We start from the raw sequence: 22,873 nt of genomic DNA, 5'->3' as shown, positions 1-22,873 counted from the left end.
GTAAAAATGTATTAACATAATAAAATAATGTGCCAGAATTGTATAGTTTTTTTTAATAATTAATGTGTTTTAAACAAAAACTAGTGTAGCTTAAGGGTATTTACAGGAAACATCAATACACCAATGAAACCTTTGCAAAATATGAAGTACATTAAAATATTTTAAAATACTCTTTTAATACTCATATTTCTTTGTATATTTTCCACCCATGCTCTTATGCATTGGATAGTACATTATTTGTGATACTGATTTTTTTTCCATGGCAGCTATGCAGTGTGTGTGTGTCAGAACTACTCAACACCAATAATCTAAAAATAACTGCCTTAAATTTTTATTAGAACTTGGACACTTGCCATATTTATGTAATGTTCAAATAAAATGCACCGTATTAAAATTTACTGTTTCAGGGAAAGAGATCAAAAGGCAGTTGCTAGAGACTGGATTATGCTAGTTGTTTATGCATTTTTTCCAAACAGTTTCTATTTCTCCTCCCTCTTCTAACAATTTGAAAACAAACAAACAATATCTTCTGTTTCTAAAGCAGACTGTGAAAGCTAAAAAATTTGGATATGCATTGAATTGCTGTTGTGAGGTTGTTATAATTTTAATAAATTAGCGCCAACTAAATTGATGTTAAAATAGTGTAAATAAGTGATATTCTTGCTGGGCGGGCTTCTTAAATCTGTTCCCCTTATTGTTTTTCAGGATAAAATGATTTGAGGCAATTAATGCTATGCTTCTTATGTTGTGCTATTTATTCTTTAAAATTGTTGACTGTATGTATAAAACAATCATGGCTCTGAAAAGTTGTCTTCCAGTGATTTGCTGCTTGTTTTTCTCTGAACTTGCAATATACATTAGCTACTTGTTTGCAGGTAACTAAGTGAAAAAATTTATCCTATTTGCTTCCCCCTCTCTCAATTCTATTTTGCAAATATATGACTGAATTTGCAAGAGAAAAGAAATGTAAAAGTTTCCTTCTTGACTATAATCGTGGCTCTTCATCAGTCATCACTCTTCCTGCATTTTGTTCAAGAGGCTCTAATTGTCTGCATTTGGCAGGTTTAACACTTCCTGACAGAGAGGCTATTAAGGGGAAGTATTCTCGCATAACTGTCACAGGCAGGAACAAAGAACCTTCAAACTCAATGTGTGGAAACCACTAACATTCTTAAATGACCCTTTTCATGCATTTTTATCCCTTTAAGCTAAAATTTGGAGAGTGAAGGGTCATGGAAAGCAGCAAGGTGTAATAAAACAGTAAACTTTAATTTTATTTTGTAGATTTATCTCTGACTTAAAAACAATTGTTATTTGGAAAAATCTCATTAACAGATGTGACTGCTTGGAGTAAAAAGACTTAAAACTGATGTAGCTTTCAGGACTGCTTTGAACTTAACAAGCACCGATTTGTGGAGCAGACTAGCTAATGAAAGGAAATTAAATTTTCTGACAACTTCCCCTGCCAGCCTCCTTATTCTTCATGGGGTTGTTACTAGGTACTGAAGACTTTTAAAGAGGATTTTGTTTTATTATTGGACATAAATGAACCAGGTATGAACATTTTGTATGTATTTTAAAAATTTCTGACCTGGGTGCTTTTAAAACGAATTGCCTTAAAAGCTTTCAAAATATTGAGTTTCATTTTAATGTTCATAAGTCAACCCCTTAAGCTTCAGATGCACTTAGCAGCTGGTGGTTTCCAGACATTACTGCCTTCCATTCAAATCTTTTAATGTATGTCACAGAATAGTATAAATATTAGGAAATTTGACTGGAATTTTCAGATTTAACCCATGCCACTAGCATATACATTTTTTTTCTTTTTACAGTATCATGATGGAAATATATTGTTGTGGGTGAAGGGCAGCAGAATTTAACTCCTGAATGAGATGGAAAATTTGGCTGTTACAAGTGAACCTGTGCTGAAAGTACCTTGGGAGAATCATTTTACTTCCCTTGGCTTCCCTCTCACCCACACTCCATTACTCTGTCCTTTCCATAGTTTGAGTCAGCTGATGCAATATAGATGGTGACAACAAAATAACTGCTAATTAAAAGTATCTTACAAACTGTTATTGATCATGGAAACCATTATTTGAATTTATGCATTTCAGACAACAGTTCAAAACCCTAAAAAGTTACATTAAAGCATCTGTCTTGAGGCTCAAAACTGCAAAACTGAAGTTGATATGAATTTTGCCTGAATAAGGACTGCAAGATTTAGTCCTTAAAGAAGTTCTGTAAGATTCTGAATCTGAATCTGAATCTTATCCAAACAATAGAGAATCAACTCCCCCTGCTGACAGCATCTGGGAAAACATGACATAAATAACTGAGGACAGAAACAAGCTGGCAATGGACAAGCTTTAATGATCTGATTTATGATCCATTATTGATTGTAAACTTCTAAATTTTACCATTTAAATTCCTTCAACTGCAGAAAATGATTTTGAGATTCTAGTAGTGCTTCCTGTCAGCTGATTGCTTGCTGCTTTGAGTTTCTCAGTGTAATAATGATGAGGTAGAATTTACATTCCACTTATGGTATTAATTTTACATTCCTCTGACTGAAAAGGGTCAGAAGGTTGTAAAATCAAACATTAAATGAATCAGAGGAGACAGTAGTGCAATATATGACTGCCCTAAGGACATAGTGCAATGGCTGATGGGATTAATGTTAGGTCTCATTTCCTGCTTTTACAGGATGCAGATGAAGCTGTCAGAATTGCAAGGGAAATTGGTAAGTTCTTAAATTAGCTATGGTGGGATTTGTGTGCCTCTCAGCAGACATGGTTGACTAAATTGAATGTGTAATAAGTAATCCCTATAGAACAAATAATGTTTTAATGGTTTTTAAGTTCCCCATTGCCTTAACGCCCTATCTCTTAAATCATCACATTTTAGCTTTACAAACTGAGCTTTAAAGACTGAATACATGAATGAGTTGCAGACAGGATACAAGAGACAGTGATCACTGGTTAGTTTAAAAAGGAATTTATTTTAAAGTATTAATGAAATTAAATATATCCTTTTTGCATAAGGTGTTAGGCAGGTACATTTCTCTTTATATGGAGGCTGACGGAATGATGCTTCTGCTCTTCATTCTTCATCATTATTTGGACCACAGTTTGCATGAATACAGTCTGGACCATCAACTTTTCCTCTATCCCATTCTGAAATCAAATCACCATTCTGCTTCTAAATACATTATAGAATGGGAAAAAGCAAACAAAAACCTACCTGGAACTCTTATTTTAGCTAAGGCCAAGTGTAATGTGTGGTAGTCACCTTTGGTCCTCATTTAGAAAAGCTGCTTATTTAGGAAAATACCGATTTTAAAGTTAAGCACGTGCTGAAAGTACTTCCCTGAATTTGGTAATTCTGTAAAGCAGTGGTTTTCAGCCTGTGGTCTGTGGATCCCTGGGAGACTGCAGACTATGCCTAAGATTTCCAAAGGGGTCTGCACTACCATTTGCAATTTTTTTAGGGGTCTGCAAATGAGAAAATGTTGAAAACACTGATGTGCAGTGTTTTATGGAGGCGACAGCCTGGATGAGCTCTCGGATTACTGTTGTATGAGCCTAAGGATTTGTCACTTAAAGAGGGTTTTCTTGTTGTTTTTTGTTAATAGTGTAGCTACGCCAGGGGTCAGCAACCTTTCAGAAGTGGTGTGCTGAGTCTTCGTTTATTCACTCTAATTTAAGGTTTTGCTTGCCAGTCATACATTTTAATTTTTTTATAAGATCTCTTTCTATAAGTCTATAATATGTAACTAAACTATTGTTGTATGTAAAGTAAATAAAGTTTTTCAAATGTTTAAGAAGTTTCAATTAAAATTAAGTTAAAATGCAGAGCCCCCTGGACTGGCGGCCAGGACCCAGGCGGTATGAGTGCCACTGAAAATCAGCTTGCATGCCGCCTTTGGCACGCATACCACAGGTTGTTTACCCCTGAGCTACGCCAACACAAAGCCCTGCCATGGATGCATGTACTTAAACCAGTGCAAAAGGTGACTAGTGCTGTCACACCTTAGGCTGGTTTAAAACTGGGATAATTTGTGGTGCTGAAAAACACTTTTATACCAGTATAGTGCATTCCCACTGAGAGTTTTCACTGGTGCAGCTATATTGCACTGGTTTAACTGCACTGAAATCACAGGTGTAGACAAACTGGAAATTAGGATGGCAAAATTTAATTCAGCATTTCTTCTGGCTAGCTTTTATGTCACTGTTGTGAGATCAGGTGATGACTTATCACTCACTGTCATTCAAGCTGAAATGAAAAGAAGACAAGATTGCTAACTATGGTAGAATTTTAGTAGGAGAATTTGTTAAATAAAATTGCTGTTTTATAGTATGGAACCCTTTTAAAAAAATATATACATTTTTTTTCTCAGCTTCATTTGTATATTTTGACTTGCAGTTTTGTTTTTGTAGGATTTGTAACCACTGATCTAAAAGGCTACCTGCAAGTGTTTTTGTAAATTAACTGAGTATTTTGAGCAACACAAATAGCGAGGGGCAGTGGTGCAGTCCACATGACTTTTTAAAAACTTATTCTCACTTATTTTTAAATTTTGACCCCCTGATGTCCTCTTGACCTATTCCTTTTTTTGATATGATTGTTCCAGTAGGCTGATGGTATCACTTCAATCTGTTAACCTTGATGGACATTGGAGACAGTTATAGGGAGTTATGCAGGTAGCATTTTTTTTCCTATTGGTCTCTGGCTAGTTTTAAAACTATGTTTAAAAAGTTTGCTGAATCATACTGTATATTTAAAGAAAAAAAGCCACTTTTCACGTTTCCCCCACCAGCTCAAATAGTTAGACTTCATTGAGGTTTCTAAGGTGACATATAGTTCTCAGCACGGTTAAGTGCATCATATCAGTGTGAGCTGGTGATCTGTGGTGTTAGGTGAAAACAGGATACAACTGAAATCTCTAATCTGTGTAATGCACCTGTATCCGTTTGCTGTTTGGGGCACTTGGAATTTATTTACAATATTTTCAGGTTACCTTTAACTGTGCTCATCCAAACAGTCTTGCTTTTCTAAAACTGTCTGAGATAGGGGGAGGGATAGCTCAGTGGTTTGAGCATTGGCTTGCTAAACCCAGGGTTGTGAGTTCAGTCCTTGGGGGGGCCACTTAGGGATCTGGGGCAAAAATCAGTACTTGGTCCTGCTAGTGAAGGCAGGGGGCTGGACTCAATGATCTTTCAAGGTCCCTTCTAGTTCTCAGAGATTGGTATATCTCCAATTATTATTATTAGTTATTGCAAAGAAAAAATTGTTCTGATGTCAGTTGGAATGCATATATCAATGTTTAGCATTCCAATTAATGCCCTCTGCTGATTTCACTTTCTGCTTCTCAATGGTGCATTCTGACTGGCTATCCATTAGCAATACTGGTTGTGTAGCATGCAGCATCAATGTTCTATGTGGTATTGCCTGTGACTGTCTAAGAGAAGGCTATCATTATAAATAAACTAATAAATATAGCTTAAAGGAAAGAAAAACACATTTTATTGTCCAATCATAAGTATGCTGAATTTGTTTCTTTCTCTCCTTTAATTGGTGTAGTGTTCTTAGTTTCCTTCACTCTGCCGTTCCCTACCCTTTCGCACCCCCCAGCCCCCCAATTAGGATATGTTCTGTCAACTCTTCTTTCCTGTTATTGTTTACATATTCCCTCTCCCTGTACTTTTCTGTGTGAGCTTTACTTCTCCCATAGTCCTTTCTGCAATATATAATCTCAGTAGCTCTACTCCTTTACATTTTAACAGTATTTTTAATTCTCTTCTCTCATCACTTCCAATGGATTGTCAGTCTTCCTTTTCCCTTCTTGTTTTATTGTTGTGGTCCATCCTTTCTTTCCTCTTCTCTCTGCTCCTGTTGCTCCATTCTGAAGAGTTCTGTTCTGTGTGATGTACAGGCAGTGATGTGAAACCAGCAGGGATTTTCTTTTTTGGGTAATCTCCTGGCTGTTCCATCTATTCAGGCTGTAAGTCGCAAATTGAAACTTACTAGAGTCCTGATCTCTGAAGCATGATCAGGATCTAGTAAGTTTCATTTTACATCTTGCCATGTGAGTGAGCAGAACAACCAGGAACCAAAGCCTGTACAAAACCAAAGTAGCTGGAAAACATGCTATTGTCATGTTTCAGTTCACTGATAGCTGGCTGATGTTTAATGTTACTTAAAATAGATACTGAAAAGAGACACGGAGACTTGTGTTGCTGGACAGACACAGTTAATGGTCCAAAGGTACTACTTTATAAAAATAATTTAATAAAATAATATCTGACGGTAAGATGTGCTGGCAATGATGAAAACTGGGAAGTAACAGCAAAAGGGAACTATCACAAGCCCTTGCTGACCCCTTTTGACAGGGCCGTCCTTAGGATTTATGGTGCCCTAGGCAGGATTATTAAACTGGTGCCCCTGTGCCTGACTTGCTCTGAGCAACAGAAACATAAGTTTACAGTATTGGAAAACTTGCCACATGCATGTTATTAAAACCAGTTTAACTTAATGACGCACATTGTAATGCTGATGGACTAGCACTAAAGAAGTAGCACTATAGAAAAAATTCTGATTTGGCAGAATGATGCAAATATTATAATTTTTTAAATTTGTCAACATTTTTATTGGAAATTTCTATGAAGAGGTATTGAAACAAGGATTCGTTTTTAATTAAAAGCAATCTTTCTGGCTTTTTTGGCTGCAAAATCAGTAATGTCACCATATGACAAAGACAAAATGATGTCTTGTTTGATTGCAAGAATAGCAAGACCAGTCAAGTGTTCCTGACTCATTGTAGAGTGGAGGTAGTTTTTAATGAGCTTTAGGTTTGAGGAACTCTGTTCTCCTGATGCTACTGTTACAGAAATTGTCAGTAGAATATGAGTGGCAGTGTACACATTAGGGGATATATATATCAACAAGTTTGCTGGTGTGAATAAACTGTACAATGTCCATCATTGATTTTGCATGTGGCAACACTGATGACAGTGTACTCAATTCTTCATACAGTTCAAGTCCATTTAAATCAAAACTATCACCGTGCTTCAGGAAGCTCTCTAGGTCCTTGCACTTTGTCATTAGTTGCTCTTGTTTTCCTATTTCGTTGAATTTAGTCCTGCTCAGCCTGCTGCCAGCTGAGTGAATGGAACCCCAGGCCAACAGTGGGTTGAGTGGCACAGCCGGAGTCTCAGCCACCAGCCTGCTTAGCCCACTGCCAGCCTGGGGTTCCTTGGGGGTCCCCAGGCCAGCAGCGGGTGCTGAGTGGGGCCAGCGGCCGGGACCTGGCTGGCAATGGGGCAGCAGCCGGAACCTCAGAGCATCAAAAATCAGTTGGCATGCCACATTTGGCACCTGTGCTGTAGGTTGCCAACCCCTGCTCTGTACCAGTGGTTCCCAAACTGGGGTTCGTGAACCCCTGGGGGTTTGCAGAACGTTACAGGGAGTCTGCCAGAAAAATTTCACTAATGGCGGCCAGAGGACCCCGGGCATTGGAGACAGAAGATGGGACCCGGCTGCAGGGCAGACACCCCGAACCCTAAAGACAGTGAGGCCGGGCAGTTGGGGCTGGCAGCCTGAGTCCTGGAGGTCAGCAAGGGAGCCAGCAGCCTGAACCCCAGTGCTCTGTGTCGGGCTGGCAGTCCGAGTAACAGAAAGAGTGGGGCTGGGCAGTTGGAGCTGGCAGCCTGAGCCCTGCCCCCATCAGCAGGGGAGCCGGCAGCCTGAACCCCAGCCTGAGCCCTAGGAAGAGCAGGGCGGGCAGTTGGGGCATCCATCACACTGAGGAAATTTAAACTTAAATCCCTGAAAATATTCATTTTTAGGAGGGGTTTCATGACATTTCACAATTTAGTGACAGGGGTTCGTGGGCTGTTAGAGTTTGGGAACCCCTGCGCTATACACTAGCAAGGAGATGAGCATATTACAGTTGTTGGAGGGCTCTATTTAGCAGTAACAGGCTATAGGAAAGTCAGTCCACGTTTTTTGTTTCTCTGATGAAATCTGGCCCACTCTCTTCCCCTTACCAAACTTGTCACAAATAATTGTCAATAACTTAATTTTCTGTTTTTGGCTAAGATATTGATTTTTAGAAAAAAAATTGAAATTCAATTCAGGATTGTTAGCAAGCATTTTTGGCAAACAAATTTGTTAAATGACAATCTAAATGGCAACACAGCACTGTTTTCATGCTTGGCTCACCCCCCAATCTGCTGGTCCAACAGCTGCAGTAGAGGAGGAGATAGGTGGAAAACTGCAGGACCCCAAAATCCACCTCTTGGGGTGCAAAGTGGCAACAGCAGCAGCAAACCCTCAGGTCTGATCACAAACCATTGGGCACCACCGCCAGCCCAACGGACCATGGTGAAGTTAGCACAGCATCTGATCTCAGGGACGGGGCACCCATGGAGCCACAGCAGCTCATCCTGCCCTGTGCAGCTCTGCCCAGGGGAGAGATGCACTCCCCAGCTAGGGTGACCGATATTATGGGGCTTTGTCTTATATAGGCACCAGGAGTCTATATATGAAAAAGACCCCAAAATTGGGACTGTCCCTATAAAAGTGGGACATCTGCCCACTCTGCCCCGACCCCCTGTCCTGATTTTTTGCACATGCCCCAACTCAGCCCTGTGCGACCATTCCAAACCTGGCTGCCTGCCAAGGAAGTGAGTTACTTTCACTGTCATTCCTCAGCAGACAGCCAGGGAGGAGAGGGGGAAGAGAGAAAGATGGGGTGCTCTGTGGGGCACGGGGGAGAAGAATGGATGTTATGGGGGACAACAAAGGATACTGCCAGAGCTGCTGAGGCTGGCTTACCTCACACCGGGGGAAGGAGTCACACTCACAGGTGAGTTCCTTCCCCCACCCCTGCCCTGAGACCCCAGCAGCCAATCCCCTCCCTCAGACTGTGCTGCATTCGGCTCTCTCTAGGACCCAGCAGCCTTGCTCTTACAAGCTCCACTGCTTCCTGTCTGTCCGGCCTCCCAGCAGAGAGGTGCCCCCAGACCTAGTGGTGCCCTAGGCGGCTGCCTATTCTGCCTATGGCTAAGGACGGCCCTGCCTTTTGATACTCAAATACTGAATATATTTAACTGTGCAAAGACTGAACAGAGCAGCTTAATGATGACAATATTACTTATTTTATACAGCATCAAAAGTCTACCAGACTCTGTTTAAATTAGGCAAAAATAGGACTCAACCTCTGCTCAAAATTCACATGCAGGCTTTCTTGAAATTTGGAAAAGGTTGGATACCCTTTTCTCCCCATTATTTTTTCATTTTTTCCTCTTCCTTATTGCAGTACATTTCTCAAATACCGTTTTTTGAACCCAGTTGTAACAGTAGGGAATAGGCAGTTCTCTCTCTGGTCAAACTGTGAGAAAATATTTCAATGAGACCTGTTTGAATCATGTTCTAACACAGAAGTCAAACATGGCTCTATTGTTGGGGTTTGTCAATACTGTTCTGTTTGGTCTATGACTTAAATTGTTTTCAATGCCAGCTGAGAGAGGATAGGGAAAAACCCTTGCTGCATTTGTCATTTTTTCCAAATGCAGACAAAGCCGAAGTATGATAACTATCTAATAAAAATGCTCTCTTGGAAGGCATCAGAACAGTAGACTGCAGAAATTTTCTCCCTTACCATGGAACGTTGTATGTGTATATTGAAACTTTCTTTATAAAATGTGTGCTGGTTTTTTTTACACTTACTGGGACTATACTATGTCTAGTCTTGATTTGCCACCTTATGTACATGTACAGCTAATATGAAATCAATACACATAAAACTACCAAAAAGCAGAAGTAAAGTGCAGCAAAACTCAGTGGATCATACCAATAAATCCTCCTGTACATTTTTTGTTAAGTAACCCAGTTTAGACAACTTGGTTGAAAAATGTGATCTACGTATTTTATAATATGTAAACAGTATACCTCTTTTTCCCCTGGAACTGAATGTCAGCAAAATTATAATCATTTTTATAATGACTGTAGCTTCTATGTATAAGTAAAATCAATGAGTTATTCAATTGAATAATATTATGTGTTATACCAGGCTGAAATGATTAGCCTTATTGGTAAGAAGATGAACTTTTCCAGGCGGTATTACAATGGAGCACATAACATTAATTTTTATTTTTAATGTTAGATTGGAACATCATAATTGCCATACTGGATCAGACCCATGTTCCATCTCATCCAATATGCTGTTGCTGATACTGATCAGCACCAGATGTTTCAGAGAATGGAGTAAGAAATCCACAGTAGGGAAATGTAGGGTAATCTGCTCCCCACAACAGGGCACATCTAATCTCTAATAGTTAGATATTAGCTAAAGGCCTGAAGTATAAGGTTTTATAATGAGGTTTTATATCCCTTCCAATATCCTTTTTTAGCTTTCACAATAACAACTCTGGTAGATATTCTTGTCAGCCATAAAAATGTCTAATCCCATTTTGAATCTTGCTAAATTTGCCCACTGATGTTCTGTGGCAAGGAGTTCCACAGTTAAATTACACTTTGGGAAAGCATTTTCTTTTATCAGTTTTGAATTTGCCACCTCAGTTTAACTGAATGTCCTATTTGTTTTGTATTATGTGGCAGGAAAGTTCAGAAGCTTCCAATCTGCCTTCTCGAGACCATTCATTAATTTATATGGTTTTATCATCTCCACTTTTATTCACCTCATTTCAAAGGTAGAAAACTCAAGTCTTTCCAATCTCTCTTTATGTGAAAGTTTTTTCAAGTCCAATTATTCTTACCAGCCTTCCCTTTGAAATTAAATAGATGTGAGCTGTTTGAAAATAGATGTGAACTGTTTGAAAAGTTCATAGAACTAAATAAGTAAACAGTAAAAACTACAGTGAAATTTGTTAAAGTGGTTGATTTGGGCATCCCTATTTTGGTTTGTATCCAAATATTCACTATCATCCCCAAATCTCTTAAATAGTGAGCTTCCCAGATCAGTCATACGTAGAAACAAATCTTCATTTTGCAAGGACAGATGACGATTTTAGTGCCAAGACAAGTCAGCTGGAGTAGAGTTTGCTCTAATTAGCATCCTCATACACTATACCTGCAGCCCTGTGACACACAAATGGTTGTGAATTTTTTCCCTAGCTTTGCAAATATCACACTATCTAAGAAGCTATTCCAATCTGATCCTTAACTACCAAATGTCCCACAGATTAGTGTAAGAGAGAGGCAGATGAATCAATGCAAATAAGAAATAGCCTTTGGAAAGTAATTTTTAATCTAAATAGTTATGCTACATGTACTAATTTCTCTCCTCTCTCTCGCTTTCTTTTTAACATTCAGAAAACTTTTACAGCCAAATTGAAAAATTCATAAAAAGTTAACTTTACTCTGGGAGTAAAATACCACTCAGTCTGAGCAGAGGTGTCAGATTTTGTCCCTTAATATAGTGTTTGTATCACATCAGTTTGGGGAAAATGCCTCTTCTTTGAGTGATTGCTCATGTGTATTCCACAGTAGGTGTGTGTGTGCTCGCCATGTGCACCAGTGCCGGAAGCTTTTCCCTCAGCAGTACCTGTACTGGGGGAGCACCATGGTGACCCCTGGAGTGGCGCCTGTATATCACGCTATAAGGGGAGCCACGGGCTACCCCCACCCTCAGTTCCTTCTTGCCGCCAGTGAAGGTAGTCGGAACTTTGTGCTCCAGCTCTGCTGCAACCTTTTCTTCTTGACGTTAATGGCATCACGAATGTACTGTATTGACAATGTAGTCTTAAAAAGGGGGAAAAAAACCCCTCTTCTCTCGCCAAACAGTTTATAATAAACTACTTATTGTCTGCTGCATTATTGGACATGTGGTCAGTTGTCATGTTCATATGAGCAACTGATCAAAGTTTGAACTTCTGTCTAATTGTTCCCCACTGTTAGGCTACCCTGTCATGATCAAGGCCTCAGCAGGTGGTGGTGGGAAAGGCATGAGAATCGCTTGGAATGATGAAGAGACCAGGTGAGATGCTGTCCAAAAAACTAGCCTTGATGAATACTGCAGTTACCAAAGTTCCATTAAACCACTGTGTACTGACAATTAAACAGATACCAAATGTGAAATGGAGAAATTGGATAGTTTTTGCTTTTATCCCTTTTGTAGAAAGTGCGCATGATACACAGGTGGTTTCTTTATTTTTTTAATATATATTTTTTCAATACAAACCTGCCTGTGCAAGTATTACAAACAGTTTACAACTTACTGGAATAAGAAAAAAATATCTTCCGACTGCCTTTCTACTGTAGCTTTATTTATTTTATAAATCTATGATGTAAATAATATTTATATTGTATGTCTTTGAATTTATTGTTATATGAATTATCAGTGTATTAAGTAAGGTAAACAGTTATCCCCTGGTCTTGCAAGCATTTATTCATGCAATTAGTCCTCTTAAATTCCGTGGGACTGACTACTAATGTACGGAAACACATTTCTGAGTGTTTTCAGGATCTGGGCTGTAACTAATATTTTAGCACAAAATCATGTAATTAATCTCCAGTAAACTTGTGTGTGTGTGTGTGTGTGTGTGTGTGTGTGTGAGAGAGAGAGAGAGAGAGAGAGAGAGAGAGTGCACTCAACACCAAAAAAAAGTTTTCAGTTTTTTATAATAGATCTTCCCACAAGATACTGAACCCTTTATAGCACGTTTGAGTTCATTGAAGATATTTCAGAATGCATTTTTCTGTGACCTAATAATCAGGAGACCGGTTGCAACTTATCGTATTAGTGATGTCACAGAATGATGCATTTTGGGATGTCTTCAATGCACTAGGGATTGTCAGAAGACTTTCTCAGTGAGAAAAATGATTTAACTTGAGGTACGCTTTCTTCATGATTTATTTCTAAATTGAATGCTGCCCACACTAGGATATAACAGCTGTAATTAACTCAGTTTAATTTTATGTGATAAGTTCATTTTTAATGAACTGCTGTGCCATGTGTTAAAAAATTGAATTAAGTTTCGGTTCTAAAAGCTAGAAGAAAATTAAAAAAATGAATAGCCAACAATTAAACAATTTTTACATATAAATAATATAATCTTATTTACGTTCTTTACTTCCTGTAGCTTCTTTATGTTCTAGTCTAAATAGGAAATTAAGGATAGCATCTTAGAATGAGGTTTTAGGATAACACACGTCATACTTAGAAGGATGCTTTGCTCCTATTGCTTTAGAAATCAGAATTACTCCCTTGATCTTGAACAGTCAACAAGTACTTCTGTTGTACTAAATCAAAAGATATTCACTTCTGTTTGTTTTTGTTCAGATATCATCAAAAGAAATTTCACAAAATAAGTAACTTTAAAAAAAATGAAAATGCAGTACTAAACTACGATCGCTAAGTGGTTTTAAAGCAGTACAGATAAGAATTGGGGTAGTCAGAAAGCTCTCTGATGCAGATGTCAACAGAATCCAAGTAGGCATGTGATTTTTGTTTATCTTAATAACACTGCTTTAGAACCAACAGCTAGTGATACTTGCCTTGTTTATGGAAAAACCACTGGAATACCATTCAGTGTTTGTTACTGTGTACCCAGGACTCTGTCTCCCGGATGGTCATCTAGCTAATGTTACATTTATCCTTCCTTTGCAAAGTTTCCTTACCCCACAAAAAGTGTAAAAAATGGTAGGAGAAAGAACATACAGAGTCACTAAGAAAAGAGTAATTTACAGATTAACTATATTTGCCCTACCCATCTAATCAATAGGAAATTCTCATTTTACAATTCACAACTAGGCAGCAGTGAAGCCTAAATTTTAACTAAAGTTGGTTAAATATTTTGCTATCTGTTACAGAAGGGTAAACTGAGATTAAGAGTGAGGGGAAAATATTTAGAATAGGAACAGTATGATTTGGAGAAGAAGAAATATTAATAGAACAATACTTCCTGCTAATTTTTAATAGTCAACATTGATGACATATGTGTGACATTGAAAGGCTGTGCAAGATTCTTCTACATGCTGATTATATTGTCTAAGAAATATAGTAAAGTATTTTTCCATTTTGTGCAGCAACAAGAGAGTGGTTTCTGGTTCTAATCACATGAATCCTATTGACATTGATTTTTGAAATGGGTGGCTCCAGGGAAAAGTGATAGCATTTTGCTGCTCTCACCTTGAGCTTCTTGTTCTGAGTGCAGCCCAGGTTGGTAGTGACAAACAATTGCCATCTGATTAGTTGCCGATTGGTATCCTGTGGGATGAATTTGTGGTCTCAGTCCAGTTTGAGTTTTAAAAAGATGCTAATTTCTAATGTTGGCAATCTCAGCAGAGATGAAGACTGAACTACCTTCTCAACTATAGAGGCAGTACCCCTAGAACAGTTTTGTAATATGTTGGTGGGCCAGTGTATGCACATTTATATTGCGTTTGCCCTGTGGACGTAGTTCTGAGTGCTGTGAACATGACACCTTCCATAAATTCTAAATTCATTTTAAGTTACTTTACTTAAAAAACACTTACTGGATTTTCAGGATATAGAGTATTTGATGCACAGTTTGCAATCTACTTTTCAAAACAGGGGATGCACAATATTTTGTTTAAAGAATTAAGATTAAAGACCACGGATTACGATTCCCAATAGAAATTGAACATAGAAAAGACGTATTTGAACTACTTCACTCCTTGCTATTGCAAGATTATTCCCTTGTTGCATAATTACTAGTGCTTCATCCTGTGTACTTTTTGAAGGTCTTAAGTGATGAGACTTTCAGCGTATCCCTTGAGCTTTTATTATTCAGTCCTACAGATCTCACTCTTAGAAAAATTTAGGCAGAAAACTTTTCATTCTTAATTTCATCCCATTATTCATCCCTAGTTATACCTCAATCTACCACCCTTAATAATTCTTTTCTCTCTTTGGTATTTATACTCTCCTTGCTTTTGGAAAGTTATCAAGTCTCCTATTAATCTCTGCTTTACTGATCTTCTTATCTTCATATGTCATCCCGTCAGCTCTCTCACCATTTTAATTGATCTCTTCTAAACTCTCTCCAAACTATGAATATCCTCGCGGTAATGGAGGTGTCTAGAATGATCAATTGTAGCAGAGCTGTATGGAGTGACTATTGCTTCTTTGCATTGTGATGAACTTCTCTGCATAAACAGTCCAAAATTACATTGGACTTATTTCCTGTTGCAAACTCATGATACATTGTAGACTCATACTGTGATTCCTCTACTTTGCTGTCTGCTGTCACCTCAAGGTCTCTGTCAGCATTATTGACTTCCATAGACAAAATGCATCTCTCATTCAATTTCCCACTTTGTGTGTATGTTTGGAACAGACTGCTAGGGAGTTCTTATCTCTTGGCAGCCTTTGTAGTGGTATACATGAACTTTTTGCAGTTAAGGAGCTAACCCTGAAAATCCAAGGTCTCTGGTCTCCCTTCATCTCCTTGAATGATTTCTCAGAATCAATCTTCTGGAGCTTTTGTTCTCCAGTCCTAGGTATCTGTCCATCAGTACTAGGCCCTTGCAAGATGTGGCAAGCAGAGGGCTGTGGCCTACATGCATAGACCACTATTCTCTAACCCAGAAAACCGTGCACTGACAGCATAGAGATTGAGCTGTAGAGGTATGCAGCTGAAGGCTTCTCCAAGGTGGTTTAAAATTGCATGCATCTCTCAGCAGGATGCAGCCATCCTTTCTCACCCTTGATTGGATTGGAATTATGCTCCCCTCACCATTGGAATTGGTGTTCTGAAAGAGGTTGGACATGTAGGCCTATTCCCTCCAGCATGTTGTGTCTCCCTTTCCCCCGACTCAAGCTGGTTTCAAGAAAAGGTTCAGTGTTCTTTCTGGTCATGTGTTAGCCATCTTAGCTCTTGTGTGAGCTCTACCTTTTATGGGGCCACAATTTCTCATCTTTGTACCAGGTAACATGTCTGCAGTGGGATTTATCCTTAGTTTTCCAGGAGATGAAAAGACCCTATTCAAACCTTTGGATGACAGATCCATGAAAGTATGAATACATTAGATAGAAACTGCTTTTTCAAGTTATTTTCAGGTGTAGTTATGACAGCTTTTAGAATGGGAAATTATGCTTGGCAATTTTTTTTCTTATTGCCAGTTTAACAACTGCCCCAAGTACCTTGCTAAGATGAGTATGAAATGATAGTGAGCCTATTGTTTACCTAAGCTGTGTCCCAGTCTTACTGTAGTAAAGACAGTGTCGCTCTGTCCTTGAATGTCTGAAATTTTCCATAACTCTTACTCAGTTGTGGAAAAGTTTACAGTTTATCTATTTTGAAGGTTGTAACAAGAAGACCACTAAGACCACAGTGTCTAGGCAAATTAAAGATTGTATCTCATTAGCCTACAGCTATGTCAGAAGCTATATTCAGTGTTGTTAAATGCTGTTCTCTAAGAGGCATGGCAACCTTCTAGGCTTTCAGGGCAGAAGCATCTGCTTCTGAAAATTGAGATGCCCTCTCAGTCATCTCCTCAACTCCTCATTACCAGTCGAATTTGTCTTTGCGGCTGATATCTATTAGGTGCTTCAAGTGCCTTTGGAAGGTAAGCCCACCTTTCTTGATTTACTGTTCATAACATTGGTTGTTTTCAATTGCTGCTGTTCAGCAGTATGGGAGAAGAGGGACATATAACATAAGAGAAAATTATTTGTCAGTAATTCTATTTGTTATATTCCTCTCTTCTCCCACCTCCCCTCAAAGAGCATCACTTGGAGTTTTGTCTCTGAACTTCTCTATTACTCTGCTCTGGAAGTTTCACTGGAAAAGAAGAGAATAGGTTGGTGCTTGTATATCTGCCTTGATTGATAGATCTTTTGTCTCCTTTCTTGGGTAGGTGAAGTCATAAAGCTGTCTGTGATTGTTGTTCCTGGGTAGTTTAGTAGAAAAGGGGACTATGGCAAACAAAGTTATTGGTGACTTCCCGTGCTGCATTCATTACATCCTCTAATTTTGTAAATCTGTTTTTTTTAAAAAAAATTGCATTCAGTTAAGAAAATTTAACACAACACTGATTCTCCAAAGAGATTTTTTTTATGCTGTAATCAAGGATGTTGTAAATAGATTGGATATGAGTTATTTGATAGAATATTAAAAGTGAATACAGAGAGCTCACTAAATTTGTGAAATTCCATTTTACTGGGGGGGAGAGGAGTGGAGGAATCAAATCCCCAGGTATTTAAATTGTGATTCTAGGTCTTTGACTGTGTCTTTTTATAAACAAGAAGCCAGCCATTTATATAGTAAAAATGTTGTGACTATATACAAGAGTTTTCTCAAATCATTTAAAAGAAATTTGTGTTTTTTTGTTTGTTTAGTTTTTATGTTTATTTTAAAACCAATTATTTGTAAGTTATTAATATTTAGATTAATGTTAAGCATTGCACTTAACAGTCACAGTTTTAAAGGGATTGTATTGGTGATTCCCAAACAGCTGTTTTTAGAGCTAGGTTTTACAAGAACACAGAACTAGACAGAAAGTGTCTAAGCAATACCAGCACTGGAATTTTATTTTTCCCCCATTAATTGGTATTTGGTCCCAGTATTGGGATATAATGTCACATTACAATATACAAGTCTCCTACTTACTCTATCTATTTCTGCCCAAAGAAGGTGGTTTCTGTAATTGTAGTGAGGCTGAGCTTTGTGGGCATGCAGTGCTCCCAGCTCATTCCATTGCAATTCAGCCAACAGCAAGAAAACTTGTGGGTTCTGTTTTTACTGAATGCATATTTCTTGCCAAGAAGCGTAGTCTAGGTGGAGAAAAAAGACATTAAAGAAGCCCTACAGCATCCCTGGAGAAACCAGTCTGGCACACAACTCAACCAGAATTGGAGGAGTGCAAAGGCCACCTTTTCACCACCCTCTCCTGAGCTGACAGTGTGCTCCTTAGCCATGGCAAGGATCTGAGACAGTATATCCTAAGGCTTTGGGTCCCTACACCACTGGTTCAGTCCTGATTCAAAGGGAAGTGTGAAGCTTAAAATACGTAATATCTTTGTAGGGCTTACATCCAGACATTGTCTCTCTGCCTAGCCTGTGTAATCTGACTAGGTCTTCTATGCCCCCTTTAAAATGAATGAAATTCATTCTTTTATTAATATTCTTCATTCTATTTATGGACACAAAGATAGGTTTAGAAAACACAAGTGTGTAAATAAGGTCAAAATACCTAATTAAGACAATCATGTATTTTTAGGTTTTACAGATGTATAGATGAGGAAATTAGGCATATTGATTTTTTTTTTTTTTAAACAAGCATTGCAGTCTGGATTTTTAATTAGCACATTCTTCAGTGAAGGAAAAATAAAGTAGTCAATCAATTTCCCATAATACTGTCTCATATAATGTTTACAAAAGCAAATCCATTGATTTAATACACTGGACCATCGCTAGAATGCGTGTCTATATAGCACGAATTCGCATATAACACGGTTGCGGCCATCGATCCCAAATTTAATTACTTTAATGAAATTCATTTTAACACAGTCCCTGCTATAATGTGGTATAGCGCATGGATCCCAAATCCCATGTTTTAGCGAGGGTCCGGTGTACTTAAAATTGTTCAGAATCTGTTTTGATAAATATGGATGTATTTCTGTGTGTGTGTCTCTCTCTCTTTCTCTCTATTTTGCCCCATTTTAGTTTAACTTTTTTAGTCAGATAAGCTAGAGCGGTGTCTACTTGTATACAAGTGGTATAATTTTGTTGTACAGAGCACGAATACGCTGAAGTTAATCTTCCTCTTGAATAAATACATATATTGTTTTGAGGTTAAAAGATATAATTGGCCAAAGGGAATAACTGAGTGCTAAACAAATTCAAATCTCTTTAAATTATAAAACAGCCATTATCTAAATGTGTGTGTTTAAGAGGATGATAGAGGTACCTTTAAACATAATTCTCAAAAAAGGGCCACGTTCATCCATCCTACAAAAAACTGTCGGGAGGCTTTGTTTAGGACACTGAACTGAGTTTGGGAGAGAAGAAATTCACAGCTACCTCCAACTAATAGGCAAGTGCATCACTGCCCTTCCATGGCTACTGTTCCATTTTTATAGGCTAAAACAGTGACTGCTACCACTCTGCACCTCCTACATGTGGTGTTAGGATGATTGTTTTCCTGCAGCTAAAGATACAGTGATTTGCTCCCCCACCTCCCCTGTGAAGTGGCCTGTCTCTGAGGCCAGCACAGAACCTCTGTCTGCTGTGTGAAGGGATTGCAGAGTCCACCTTGCAGCCTTTGGGCTGTATTCACCATGTGTCAACTTTACCCAATGGAAATTATACTTAAATTTGTATTTCACTAGTCATGTCCCGCAGTAGTAACTGCTCAGGAAAAGTGAAACCAACACGTTCGATATCTCACTAATCAAACAAATGAAAAATTAAATTGTTATGTAGGAGAAAATAAATAAAGGCAGGAGGGGAAATCATACTAAGGGGCTTGGTGCATGCAATATAAGGCTGAGTTCTACCATACATTATGAAAAAACTTATGACAATAGCTACGTATTGTGTTTAAAAAAATTGTGCATTTAGTAATATGTGGAACAGCTGAATTTATATAGTACAGCCAGGGCCGGTGCAATCTATTAGGTGACCTAGGCGGTCGCCTAGGACACTAGGATTTGAGGAGCGGCATTTTCTTCGGCAGTGACCGTGGCGGGTGGATCTTCAGCCACCCTGATTGCCGCTGGCATTTAGGGGGAGGGAGCTGGGGCAGGAGGATGCGGGGAGGGCCGCCTGAAGCAGGTAAGGAGGGAGAGTGGCACGCAGGGGGATTCCCCGCCCCAGCGCACCCCTGCTCCGCCTCCTCTCCGAGCATGCCATGGCTGCTTCACTTCTCCCACCTCCCAGGCTTGCGGCGCCTAAGCTGTTTGGCGCCGCAAGCCAGGGAGGCGGGAGAAGTGAAGCAGCGACAGCGTGCTCAGGGTGAGGGCGGAGCAGGGGTGAGCTGGGGCATGGAGGGGTGCCTCAGAGCAGGGTGGGGTGGGGAGCTGCTACCAGGGGAAGGGAGTGCCTCAGGGTGGGGGCTCGGGGAACGGGGGAGGGCGCAAGGTGGAAGTTTTGCCTAGAGCATGAAACATCCTTGCACCAGCCCTGAGTATAGCATCCAAGATTTGTTCTTCATTTAATTTTTGTTTAACTAACCTTTGGCTCTACCGTCGTTGAGTTATTCAGATGCTGCAATTCCTAAAAATTAATGATGGACCCATCCAAGATGTAAATTTTATATTACATAATTGTTTTTGGAATTTTACAGTTTTTTCTCATGGAAAATATGTAACTTGTGCAGAGTTGTCCAATTGTCTTAAAAATGCTCAAACATTTAAACTCTTCAGCGTTCCCCTTGTTCTTTGAGGGGGAAATTAATGAATTTTTACTTCCTTCTGTCGATCCAAGAAAGCTCTTATTTTTACATTCTGTTCAAAAAAATGAATGCACACTTAGTGAATTGTGTCTTTTTGGTGATATATAGATTAACGGATGGTAGTCTGATTTAAGTGAATACCAAAATTCCCACTAACTTAAGTGGAAACTGAATCAGACTGTAAAAGGATTAATTTTCTTTATTGTCAGCCTTGCTTTTTTGTTTGTGTTTTTTTTTTTAAGGGAAGGCTTTAGATTTTCATCTCAAGAAGCTGCTTCAAGTTTTGGTGATGATCGACTATTGATAGAAAAATTTATTGATAACCCTCGCCACATAGAAATTCAGGTTTGTATTTTTTCCATTTGAAATAAAATTTGAAATGATCAAACTTTGAGATGGTCAAACATGCACTATAATGGTAAACATGGTCAGATTTATTATAGCTTTAAAGACATTAATGTGGATATCAAATTGTATTCTGTTACTCAGAGACAGTGACTTGGATTCAGCTGTCCTCTTAAGCTTCTTTCATGGTAGATTCTAGAAGTGGAAAGTCTTGCAACCTCTTTTCTTCCACTGCATCATCTGTTCTGATAGAGAGTCCAGATGGGTCCATTGCAACCCAAAAAGCGGGTGGTGCAGGCTAATGGGGAAGGCGTTTGTGACCATGGTGGCTATGTGATATGCTGATCTAGCATATCCCTTCAGCTGCTTCCTTCAGCAGGGTTCCTACAGAGTATCCATCACAACTTAAAACTCCCCTGATCTGGAAGAAACTCTGAGTGAGACTATTTGATACAGTGCTACTTGTTCTAATTGATGGGGGTAGGCTTTGCTTAGAGCTATATTTTACCCTTCTTTCCATTAGCATGGATTAATCTATTAATATACTTCAGATAACAAAATAACATTTTCGCTGCTACTCCCCTCTGTTTTCCAGGAAAATGAGAGAAATGGTATCCATGCATCTGTCTGAACCTCAAAGATCTGCCTGCCCCAAACTTTCTCATTTGTTTTTCACTTCCACTTCCCACTATCGAAGCATTCTTCAAGCTAAGGTGATCTAGAGCCAACTTCCTCCAGAGCACATTTAACATTTTCTTATTTGTCCAGAGGAGATTGCTTAATTCCTTGAGATACATTGGACATAACACAGGAAAATCAAATGAAGGTCATCGACAGGTTCTGATGACTGATGATGTATATAATTTGAACTACACATTTGTAGTTGCCGTGAAGTCAGTTGAACCACTTAAGGTGTGTATAGGTGTTGCCTCACAGTTCACAATATACGGCTGTTCCTTGGATAGCTTAGTTACAAAAGAAGATTAATTTTGATCTTGGGCCAGACCTGCAGTTGGTATAATTTGGCATAGCTCCACTGAAGCAAATGGAACTACTCCAAATGCCCTTTGTGTTACAAGCAGCTCTTTTCAGGCTTGAAGATAAATTTTGTTCATGCTAGAGACACTAGTCCTTTTTACAAGAATTCACCAAATCTGAACATTTAAAACAAGCCTCTGTTTTGAAAATAAATACATTTAAAGATGTCTTAACTAATGGAAACAAATCTCTTCTAATGCTCATGCATTAGAAGAATAATGTAGCAAAATATTACATTTTCCAAGACAATTTCCTTTGGACTTTTAGCCAAGAACAAGAAATTTGCACCCCCAAATACTACTTTGAAATAAGAGTATAAATGATTAAAAATAGAGTTTGAGCAGAAGTGCTATCTCAGCTACATCATCACTATTATACTTCAAAATTATGCTAAAATTTTATTATATACATTAAAGAATTTTTGAACCTTTGCCATTAGTGGGTGTATAATATACTGTGCTTGATTCATACTATGTAACCAATATCTGAGTCATATTTACATTGAATTCAAGGCAAAAAATTATACCATTATTAGACTTATCAATTGCACATAATTTGGGGAATTTCTAAATAATTATTTAAAATCTGTTTTAGAAGAATAACCTTTAGATTTTCTGAAGGGAATTTCTTTACATTTTAACGCATTCTTCAATATTTGTTTCAATAAAAGACAAGTACAGTGGTTGTTCTGACAGTGTTGGTTTGTATTGCATCCTATTTCATATGGAAGCAGAAAGATATTCATATAAAACTATGCCCTAGAACTTTCCTGCGGATCTTATGGGGGGGTAGTATTTATAATATCATGCTTATGTTTGGATTTAGTCATAAAATGTGCCTCAGGCTAAATAATTATGTGGATTTATTATTTCAAAGTGCAAAATACTGGACATAGAATACGTTATTTAAAGAGTCAAGTCAGAGTTTTGCATACAACTCTAACAAACCTGAAAGGGATTCTGAGATTTCTTTTACTGTTTTCTTAAGACTCTAGGTAAAGTGATGTGAATAAAGATTTTCAAATATATTTATAACTAATTACAAACCAACTCCTACATCTTAATGTGAGTATTTTGCCTGTCAGAATTTTGAAAAATCAAAGTTC

The 22,873-nt window shown here is 38.4% G+C and overlaps 1 protein-coding gene across 4 annotated transcripts in view; it reads left to right on the top strand.

Moving 5' to 3' along the window:
- The window catches only part of PCCA (propionyl-CoA carboxylase subunit alpha), a 445,042-nt gene that overhangs the window by 138,616 nt on the left and 283,553 nt on the right, over window positions 1-22,873 (top strand). For 3 of the 4 annotated variants that reach the window (XM_050948397.1, XM_050948393.1, XM_050948408.1), the window contains exons 8-10: window positions 2,707-2,743; window positions 11,923-12,001; window positions 20,628-20,730. In XM_050948397.1, coding sequence (XP_050804354.1) covers window positions 2,707-2,743; window positions 11,923-12,001; window positions 20,628-20,730 — 219 coding nt within the window. Of the gene's footprint in view, window positions 1-2,706; window positions 2,744-4,632; window positions 4,704-11,922; window positions 12,002-20,627; window positions 20,731-22,873 lie in introns of those variants that run through there. The other variant, XM_050948418.1, reaches the window with a different exon arrangement.

Source organism: Gopherus flavomarginatus, chromosome 1, assembly GCF_025201925.1.
Source record: "Gopherus flavomarginatus isolate rGopFla2 chromosome 1, rGopFla2.mat.asm, whole genome shotgun sequence".
Lineage (NCBI taxonomy): Eukaryota > Metazoa > Chordata > Testudines > Testudinidae > Gopherus > Gopherus flavomarginatus.
Note: the sequence above shows the minus strand (reverse complement) of the source record. Positions and strands in the feature narration are given on the sequence as shown.